We start from the raw sequence: 10750 nt of genomic DNA on the forward strand, positions 1-10750 counted from the left end.
TGGCTGCTAATGCATTCCTGTGGTATCTGTTATAAATTACAAACAAACAGACTTCTTCAGTGGCATAGTGCTCCTGTCCTTCCTTTTAGTTCTCATGTCAAATCATTCCCCTTCTCAAACCCCATCAATGAGCTTCACTTTGGGAATTCCCTCCAGCAATTCCCTCTCTGTGTGCCTACTCAAATCTCAGCCTACAGTTTTCCCCTAAAATGACCTTTGACTCCCCAATCTAAAGAAGTCATCAAGCTGCTTTCTTATCAAGTTACTCCAGCCCCCGAGTACAGAGGATAGACATCTGTCTACTGTGTTTATAGTCTGGATTTTTCTTACAAACATGCATACCTGAAGCAGGGGCTGTGTAAATGTCATTTTGTGCCAGATCCCCAGGGCCTGGGTCAGGGCCTGGCCCAGAGGAGGTGCTCCTGAAGGGAAGGGATCCAGCACTCATCCTGTCAATGAATGCTTTAGGAGCACAAATGCAGGTCTCAGCCAATAGGGAAGGACTGGAGGCCCTTGCAAGGTATGATGGGGGCCTGAGGACAAATAACTCTTAGAAGAGTTGGTTATAAGAGAAGTACAAGCAGAATTTCTAGATGAATAAGAGAAAAGTTTCTAAAAAAGCAGCACTGGATCTGTAATCCTTAGGATGCTGCCCTGGGGATGCCTGACAAGTTTCTCTCCGGCAGCTGAAGGAAATCAGACTTGGTATTAGAGTACTCTGTAGTTTCTAGAGCTGGGAGGACATGTGATATGACATGGCATGTGCACAGGCTGGCACTCAGAAAAAGCTCAGAGTCCTTTCCTCCCCCACTCTGAGGCCACCTCCTGATCCCTGAAGTCCAGAGTCCCCATCCCTGTGGGTCAAACACCTTCCTGTTATCACCACCTAGTCATGAGGCAGCTTCAGTTGGGGCTGAAGGTATGCTAATGGTCATCCCTTGCTGGTTTTAAGCTTCCAGTTCACCCTAGACAGATACTCTCCAGACTGGCTACAAGATGATTGCCTGACTCTGTCCCTCTCTGCTGACCAAATGGCCCTAGCACCCAGGTTTCTGGGCACATTGATCACTTTGTCTTTCAGAGCAGAGCTTTGAGGCTTAATAAGAGGCAGGGGCTTACCTAGGAACTGAACTTGAACCCCAATTCAAACCTCAATTTGCTGTTAAGACCGCAGGACTTGGGACTGGGGAGATAGCTCAGTTGGTAGAATGCTTGTCTCACGTGCATAAGGCCCTGGATTCAATCCCCAGCACCACACACACACACACACACACACACACACACAAAAACACCCCAGGGCTCAGGGGCCTGGTGGTGGGACAAACCTCATTCCTGCAGTGGAGGAGCCAGAAAGTCCAGTTAATGATCAGCCTTCAGGGCAGGGAGTGGTCCTTTCTTAAGGGCCTCCATCTTTAGGATTGCTAAACAACTGGCCCACCCTTCTCCAGTCTAGAGAGCTTATAAATGGGAGGGAGGGCCTAGAGAGGTCCTCTACCTGCTGAGGTCTTCAGTGAACATATCCTCCCTGCCCCAGGTTGTCACGGAATTCAGGTATGGCTCACTGATGAACCCAGGGAGAGGGCAACAGGATAGGAACAGAGGTCTCCTGAGAGCTGTCTTTTTGCAGGCCCTCCCTTAAGGACCTTCTTCCTTGGCTGATTTTCCTCCAGTGATCCAACTGCCTCCTCTGGATCCTTCTCTTCTTCGTTAGGTCCAGACCTGTGGCATTCAGTAGCTTGGGCCTCTATCTTCTCTAAACTTCTTCCTGCTGTCCACAGGCTGGTGGCTCCCACATCTGTGTCCATCCTAGGTACTTCTCGTGGGGCCATACACCTGGCAAAACAGCTCTGTGTTTCCTGCTGGCCAAATCTGCCCTCCCCTCCCCTTTCCTACCAGAGGTACCAACATGGGCTCAGAGGGTTAAAAAAGGAAGGCTTCTGTCCTCAGCTGGAATGGGTATGTGGAAGGAGTCTAAATTAGTTCAAGCTCTCAGAAACTGTCAAAAGATACTGTCAAAGGGGAGGGGAGCTTGAGCTCTAGAACAACTGGAGCTCTGATCAAAGATTCAGAGCTCCAGTGCAACTTTGCAACTTTGTGGCTGGAAGTGTATGACACCTGAGCTGGTAAGCTTGGAAGTTCTGTAAATTGGGGAAATGGGAACTCCTTATTCTCTGTTGCTGGCTTGGAGGGTAGAAGCTGTATTCTAGTATTCACCCTGACATTGACTCTGCCTTGATTTTTTTCCTTCTTTCCTTCCGTCCTGTCTTCCTTTTGCAGTGCAAGGAATTAAACTCAGAACCTCACCATGCTAGGTAAGTGCTCTATAACTGAGCTACACCCCCAGCACTTTTTATTTTTTAGTTTTGATATAGAGTTTTACAAAATTGCTGAGGTTGGCCTTGAACTCGCAATCCTCCTGCCCCAGTCTCCCAAGTGGCTGGTATTAGAGGCTTGTGCCACAACACCCAGCTCTGCCCTAGTTTCCTGGGTCTCATTCTCCTCATATCAACAGTACAGGGATGGTGGAAATGAAGGAGATTATTTCAAAGGATCTTGGTAGCTCAGGTTGCAAGATTTGCAGACTTGAGTTTTTGGGAGAAAAAGAGTTAAATGGAGCTTGGGAACTGGTCTATAGACCTGCATGCCCCCATGCTGGCAATTGAATTCAGGGCCTCACTCAGATTAAGCAAAGCACTATACCACCAAGCTGCACCCCCAGCCCAGGCCTATGCTGATAATCCACCACTTCCACCCTCAAGGAGGCCTGACTTGTGCTCATGTGCAATAATTAACTGCTGAGTGGCCTTCGTGCGAACCCAGACTCCACTCCTGGGCTTCATTCCCACTGCTTGTCTCCTAGGCCACTAAACCTCAGCTGTCCCCTGGAATAAGTCAAGAGGAGTGTGAAGCAGAGCAGAAGCCTGAGCCAGTCTGAGAGCACAACGGCCTCTTCTCCTAGGTAAGCCACTTGCCACCCCCTCATCAGAGGCCACACAACCTCTAGAACTCCCTGCATGTGGTAAAGTATTTGCTGAGCTGGGAGGGCCCTCTGTTTGCAGACAGCCCAGAGAATCCAGAGGTGGAGATTGAGCCCCAGATCAGAGCACAGCCTGCCCAAGGTTAAACTACAAGTTAGTGCCATCCCTGAACTAGAACCCAAGGACTTTTGCCCTTCAACCCAGCACTGAGTTCTCAACTCTTTCTGGGGCCACCAGCAGGGTCGGGGTGATGGCAGTGGTGGTGGGTATCACAGTCGGACCAGGTGAGATTAGAAAGGTGGGGAGGGGTTATGCAGAGGGAATGTAGATCACAAGGAGAGGGAGAGAGCTCTGGCTTCAGAAAGCAGCTACAGTGAGACTACTATGCCCAGTATTGTGTTGGTTTCCCTCAAGGGAGCTTCAGCACGGGACAGGTGCCAGGGCTAAAAGTCGAAGGAGCTCTGGTCTGGACTTCAGGGTCTAAAGTCAAACTTGGGTTGTCTCTGCTGTGTGGGGCATGACCCTCAATCTGGGCCCAACAGATTCCACATAGATTAAATTGGCTATCATTTGGTATTGTTTATCCTCTCCCTTCATCTTTAATCCCCAGATGAGGAAACAGCCGTAAGATAGTTTGTGTTTGTTTCCTACGGTCAGGCAGGGGTGGAGTGAAGGCCAGGGGGGTTGAACCAACCGTTTCTAACCTGTGCTTTCAGCAGCCAGGCTTTGTTTCCCCTCAGGAGCCAGATGGAAGATGTACCTCCCAACAGTACAGATTTCCCCACCTGGCCTTCAAGTTCAGTAAATGAGTGGATTCACAGGGGCATGACTGGCCCCTGGAATGAATGAATTAGCAAGGAGAGATTGGATGAACACAGTAATAAACAGAGGAATGGCATAAGGAATTGAGCAGGGAGGAAAGCTGGGTGAGAATTCACCTCCAGGCTGGCAGAGCCCTCCCATGCAGTCAGCCTGGATACCCTGTGACATGGGGCAATGCAGGGGCAAGCTGAGCTTGTGAGCAGGGAAGGCATATCCAGCAACCTGGCGTGTGGAAAGTGGGTTGCAGGGACAGAGCTGGAAAAGATTTGTGGGAAATAAGTTTGGAGAATTTCAGGAGGGCCCAGGCAGCTGATAACTGGTGGAATGAGGGGAAGTCACCTCTGGAAATTTGTTATCTAAGGTCAAAGGATTGCTATGATGATTGAGGGGATGCCAGTTTTGTGGCAGGGGCCTCAGGAGTCTCCCAAGGCCCCAGGATTGTGCCCATCAGCCTCTGTAAATTTCCCCAGGACTCCCAGAGTGTCTAGGAAGGATTTATTGGATTAGCTCAAGGACACAATTGGGAAGGACTGGAACCAAGGCTTGAACAAAAGAAAAACCTGGGCATGGTGGCTTATACCTATCATCCTGGCTATTCAGGATGCTGAGACAGGAAAGTCACTTGAATCCAAGAGTCTAAGACCAGTCTGGGCAGTTCAACAAGATCACAACTCAACAAGCCAACAAAACCCCTAGATCTGCAGCTTATTTGCAGCTCTAAGACTAAGGTATTTTTGTAAATTTTTACACAAAGTCACTTGGTGTCAAAATCTGACCTGAAATTAATGTGAGGTCACATAATGTTAAATCATGTGAGGTCATGATTTTTATTTATCCCACCAGTTTAACTATTTCATTATAAGATATATACTTGGTTGTCAGGTACATGTAAGTCCTATTAGTTTATATTACTGCTCATAAAATCCTAAAAAAAATTAACTCTAAAACATTTGCCTCCAAGGGCTTTGAATAAAGGATTGCGGATATATGCAAGCGCTAAGCTGTTTCTGCACATTGCCAAAGTCTCATCCCTTGGTTGCATCATTTCATCCTCCTGATCACCTGGAGAACTCAGAGAGGATCCAGGCAGGAGTGTTCCCAATGGGTGGTGTCTGATCCGCTTCTCACTGGGTCTAGGAAGACAGGGATTGGAGGTGGCACATGATCCACTATTGGAGGCTCCACCCCTCTGGCACTGAGACCACATCTTGAGGCTCCACCTCCACATTACTTGGAGCTACTGACCACAGTTCTTTCTTCAGGGATTGACATGGCCTGGCTGATGACAACACAGCTGTTGCTCCTAGTGTGGGTGGTTGCTTGGGGTGCCCAGACCAGGATTATTCGCGCCAGGACTGAACTTCTCAATGTCTGCATGGACGCCAAACACCACAAGGAAAAGCCAAGCCCCGAGGACAAGTTGCATGAGCAGGTGGGCCAAGGGGTGAACTGGGGTGATACAGGGCTGATTTAGGAAAAGGAAATCAGAGATGAGATATCAAGCTCCACTCTGTGGTGGAGGCAGACAGACCCACCTGAAGAGACTCTTCAGTTTGCGCAAATGGGGGTGACTGCTTCACACACATTGTATGCCAAATGTCAGTAAAGTGTCAACAGCTCACCTTCTTGGTTGTTGAGTTTCTGCACTGTATAAATAAGGAAGTAGGTCCAGAGGGGAATCTAGAAAATGGAGTTGAATAGACCCAACCTGGGAATTGGATTTGGATTTCTGGGTTTTGATTGGGAAGGACTCCTCCAAAGATCAGAGGGAAGAAACCATACTGCGCGTAGTGGCTCCTTTCTGCCAGCCTTACACAGCTCAGGATGGGTGGGCCTCTTGCAGCCATGAGGCTGGCTGCCAATTGTTTGGCTTCAGGCATCTGGCAAACATTTGTGCTGTGACTTGTGAACCCACTGGACCTCAGGTCTCCTTCTGACAACAATTATTTTGCCACAACTCCTTTCATATCCTGGATCTAGCCAAACAGTGAAGACAATCAATATGACAGCATAACTATAAAGAAAAAGCAAAGATCAGCTACTTGGGAGGTTCAAGCAGAAGGATCACTTGAGCCCAGGAGTTTGAGGCCAATGTGGGAAAGAGAGGGACCCTGTCTCAATAAATAAATAGGAAAAGAAAAAGGAATTGTAACATGTATTTCAATATGTAAATGTTCATTTTAGCTCCATTAGCAGGTAATGACCACGGTCCTTTTTGCTCTTGTTTTGAATCACTGACCCACCACTGCCAAGTGCGAACTACCAAATCTTGGCTACTTGGGTAGCCTTCACTTTAACTTATTCAGCCTTTATTTATTTTTTTTTAAAATGTTTATGTGTTCTTTTTTAGATATACATAACCTTCATTTTAAAAAGGGTACATTTTAATACTTTACTAAGTTCTGGGTCAAGGATTTTCATTCATTCAATAAGTATGTATTAAGTGTTTATGTAATTGTTCCTATTCTAGAGTTACAATATAGCTTGTTTCCTCACCTTCAGGTGGCAAATGAGGCTTAATTAAGCCACTATGGGGCACTGCAAGTCACCATCCAACTCTCCTGCTTTGTTTATTTTTCCAAAGCAATTATTGTGTGATAAGTGTTCATCATTGGTTTTGTGGTGTATGTGCATGTGCGTGTGTTTTGGGGGATTGAACCCAGGGCCTTGCACATGGTAGGCAAGTGCTCTACTTCTCAGTTATATCCACAGTCCCAGTGGTCATTATTATATCACTAGTTCCTAGACAAGTCCCTGGGTTAGAGTATGCAAGAGCTCAGTAAAGATTTCAATTAATGAATTTTTAAGGACTGCACCTCCTGGGCTCCTACAGCCTCTAAGAAGCCCCCCTCAAAGGGGGTCCTTTCAGCAAATATTTATTTCTCCAAATGATGTTGAAATTTTGTTGAGAAATTAAGAACTGAAAGTAGGGAGGCTGCAAATGCAATATTCTGACTGTGGACTCAGTTCCATATCTCCCCCTGTGTAGTGCAGTCCCTGGAAGAAGAACTCCTGCTGCTACTCCAACACCAGCCAGGAAGCCCATAAGGATATTTCCTACCTATATGGATTCAACTGGAACCACTGTGGAGAGATGGCACCTGCCTGCAAACGGCACTTCATCCAGGACACCTGCCTCTATGAGTGCTCCCCTAACTTGGGGCCCTGGATCCAGCAGGTATGAGTATCTTCCCAGCATCCTCAAATTAGCAGAGGAGCTCAGTTTTCCAGATACCTCTGCAGGCTGCACCTCCAGCTCTGGTTCTATTTAGGACTGAGTTACTGAGGTTCTTAAGCCTGAACCCTTCTCCACCCAAATCTGCTAGGTGAACCAAAACTGGCGCAAAGAGCGGATCCTGGATGTGCCCCTGTGCAAAGAGGACTGTCAGCGTTGGTGGGAGGATTGTCAAACCTCCTTCACCTGTAAAAGCAACTGGCACAAAGGCTGGAACTGGACCTTAGGTGAAGGCTGGGGTGGGGCAGGGAGGAGGGATTCAGAGGTGAAGTTGTGGGAGCTGGTATGTGAAGATTTTGGGTGGCAGGGTTGGCAGAACCAGAGGTAGTTCTTGACGCAGTGGCTAAAGGTCTTCTGTCTTTCCTATAGGGTATAACCAGTGTCCCGTGGGAGCTGCCTGCCACCCCTTCCACTTCTACTTCCCTACACCTGAGGCTCTGTGTGAGGAAATCTGGAGTCACTCCTACAAAGTTAGTAACTACAGCCGAGGAAGTGGCCGTTGCATCCAGATGTGGTTTGACCCCGCCCAGGGCAACCCCAATGAGGAGGTAGCCAGGTTCTATGCAGAGGCCATGAGTGGGGCTGGGCTCCCCAGGGCCTGGCCTCTCCTGCTTGGCCTGGTCCCAATGCTGCTCAGGATGCTCGGCTGAGTTCCTTTTGATACCTCGGCCTCCCACAGCTACCAGCTCTTCAGTTCCTGCTCCTCTGAGAGCCAGTTTAAATAAAACAGACACTCCGCATGTGTCTTGTGAATTATTTGAGTACGAATGGAAATATGATTGTTTTGCTTCCCAATTCTTATTGATCGAGTTCAGTTAGACTTGGTCAATACTCAGCTCTGATACTTAATGTGAACTTGTCAGGTACAACTGCTCTTCTAACCTAGGACATGTTCATAGCTCTCAATTTCATTTTTCACTGTAGTTCTAATTTAGAGACAAACCTAGGATTTTACCATTTTAAATTGGATCCCAGCATTGCAGGGGTGACCACTCTGTATACTGTGCTCAGCAATATTATAGAAGAGCTGGGGAAAGGAATGCCCTGCATGTTCTGTGTGGATGGCTTAGAAGAGGGCAAGGGGGCCAGCAAGAGCCATACCCCGTCAGCTAATGCCCACCAGGGACTGTCTGCAAGACACTATCCTATATTTTGTATTTATTCCAATAAAGTATAAATACTATTGTTGGCATTTTACATATGTAGAAACAGTTGTAAAAATTACATGGATAAAGTCACCCCTGCCTGAGACTTGGGATTCATCCCAAGCTATCTGACTTTGGAGAACATGCTCTTTCCCCAGTGGAGTGAGTAAACATGTTTCTTGAAAGGATAATGGGTCTGTGTCTCACCAGAAGAGCTGGGCCTGAGCTGTCTGGCAGATCTAGGATTGGAAGTCATTGCAGGCAGTGTTCCCACATTAAGTATAGTGTGTAGCAGTCGTAACAAGTCAGTTTATATTACAGCAACATTCCTGTTATCCAGCGGTTTACTACAACTAAGGTTTATTTCTTGCATAAGCTTCCTTTTTTTTTTTTTTTTTTTTTTTTTTTTTTGGTACTGCTGTGGGTTGAATCCAGGGCCTGCACCACTGAGCACTGAGCTATACCCCCGGCACTTTTTCTTTTGTTTTGAGCCAAGGTCTTACTGAGTCCCTTGGGTTGGCCCTGAATTTATAATCCTGCCTTAGCCTCCTGAATAGCTTGGATTACAGGTGTGCACCACCATGTCTAACTTCAAGCTACAATGCTTAATGTGGGTTGTCAGTGGGGTTTCACTTCTCATTTAGCGACCCAGGTTGATGGAGGCTCTGTCTTGTCACCTAGTTCGTTCCATGAGATTAGAAAAAGAGACTTTGGTGAATTCAGTGCAGGTCCTTCAAACTTATAGTCATCATTTATTTTGTTGGCCAGATCAGGTCATGACTATGCCTAAATTCAAGGAGACCAGGAAAGCAATCCTACATGTGCCTGAAAGGAGAGGTGAATCACAAGGTTTGTGGGCCAATCTATGACTACTACAAAGAATTTGTCATCTTATGGCCAGTTTATATTTCTGGCATGGTCAAAGTTACAAATTTAATTTTTCAAAGGGATTCTAGTAAGAAGAAAGATCAACTCCTTGAACCTATGCAAATGACTATTTCAACCTGAAAAGTGGAACAATTATTGACTGCCACCCTAATCTTGTGACAAGGCCAATGGATGTATTATATTCTCCGTAGAACCAGTGTCTCCATTCACAAAAGTGACTTGTTGGGCTGGGGAGATAGCTCAGTTGGTAGAATGCTTGCCTTGCAAGCACAAGACCCTGGGTTCAATCCCCAGCACTGCAAAAAAAAAAAAAAAAAAAAAAAAAAGTAACTTGTTTACAACTATATTAGAACTAGTGAAATTTAAGATTAAGACTATATCTAAGCCTAGTACGGTGGTGCCCGCATGTAATCCCAGCAGTTCTGGAAGCTGAGATGGGAGGATCATGAGTTCAAAGCCAGCCTCAGCAAAAGCAAGGCATTAAGCAACTCAGTGAGACCCTGTTTCTAAATAAAATACAAAATAGGGCTGGAGATGTGGCTCAGTGTCCAAGTGCCCCTGAGTTCAATCCCCGGTACCAAAAAAAAAAGACTATCCAATATACTCATAAGTGTCCTGTCATGCTATTTCTGAACCATTTATAAAAATAAAGTACTGGAACTGGGGTTGTGACTCAGTTGGTAGAGCACTTGCCTGGCATGTGTGAGGCACTGGGTTCGAGTTTCAGCACCACATACAAATAAATAAAAGTCCACTGACAACTAAAAAAATACATATATTAAAAAAATAAAGTACTCATCTGAATCCTCTTTGCCATCTTCAAATTCTGAGGACCATTGGCTTGCAGAATGTATTAATTCTTCACATTAAGATTGCCTAGAGGACTGGGGTTGTAGCTCAGTGGCAGCGCACTTGCCTAGCATGTGTGAACCACTGGGTTCAATCCTTAGCACCACATTAAAAAAAAATAAAGGCATTCTGTTCATCTATAACTACAAAAAAAAATTTTTAAAAAGTTTGCCTAGAGGGCTGGGGTTGTGACTTAGCAGTAAAGCGCTTGCCTAGCATGTATGAGGGTTAGGGTTTGAGTCTTAGCACCTTGTATAAATAAATGAATAAAATGAAGGTCCAACAACTAAAAAAAAAAAATTAAAAAAAAAAGTTGCCTGGAGGGACTGGAGTTGTAGCTTAGTGGTAGAGTGCTTGCCCAGCATGTATGAGGCCCTGGGTTTGATACTCAGCACCACAAATAAATTTAAAATTTTTTAAAAAGTCCTTTTTTTTATTTTAAAGATTGCCTAGAATAGTAGTAACAACATAAAGATAAACATAGATAAAAGGAACAGAACTGAGAGTTTGGAAATAAATCTTTACATTTATAGTTTTGTTTTTTTTTTGACAGTGCTGGGGATTAAACCCAGAGCCTCACGCATGCTAAGAAAGCATTCCTCCACTGAGCAACATCCCCAGCCCACAAACTAATTGATTTCAGACAAAGTTACCAAGGTAATGCATCAGGAGTAGGATAGTCTGTTCAATAAAAGGAGGTGGCACTATTAAACATGCAAAAAATGAACTTAGACCTTCCCTCACACGGTGTATAAAAAATGAACTCAAAGTAATAAACAAAATAATAACTTTTGTAATTGAATCCCAGGGCACTTTACTACTGAACTGACCTA

At 45.7% G+C, this 10750-nt stretch overlaps 1 protein-coding gene across 2 annotated transcripts; it reads left to right on the forward strand.

The window, feature by feature from the left end:
• The first annotated feature begins 1428 nt into the window (after positions 1–1428).
• On the forward strand, positions 1429–7733 carry LOC306640773 (folate receptor alpha-like). 2 transcript variants are annotated; one of them, XM_079105332.1, is made up of 7 exons: positions 1429–1551; positions 2278–2312; positions 2861–2959; positions 5063–5232; positions 6790–6978; positions 7127–7262; positions 7405–7733. In XM_079105332.1, exons 4-7 carry the CDS (start codon positions 5071–5073, stop codon positions 7683–7685), a joined length of 768 nt encoding a protein of 255 aa, XP_078961458.1. In that variant the 5' UTR covers positions 1429–1551; positions 2278–2312; positions 2861–2959; positions 5063–5070; the 3' UTR covers positions 7686–7733. The 2 variants fall into 2 exon arrangements, with proteins under 2 accessions (XP_078961458.1, XP_078961459.1); XM_079105333.1 differs by lacking the exon at positions 2278–2312 and having other exon boundaries at positions 1432–1551.
• Positions 7734–10750: the final 3017 nt, after the last annotated feature.

The sequence above is a fragment of the Sciurus vulgaris genome (genome assembly GCF_902686455.1).
Source record: "Sciurus vulgaris genome assembly, chromosome: 11".
NCBI lineage: Eukaryota > Metazoa > Chordata > Mammalia > Rodentia > Sciuridae > Sciurus > Sciurus vulgaris.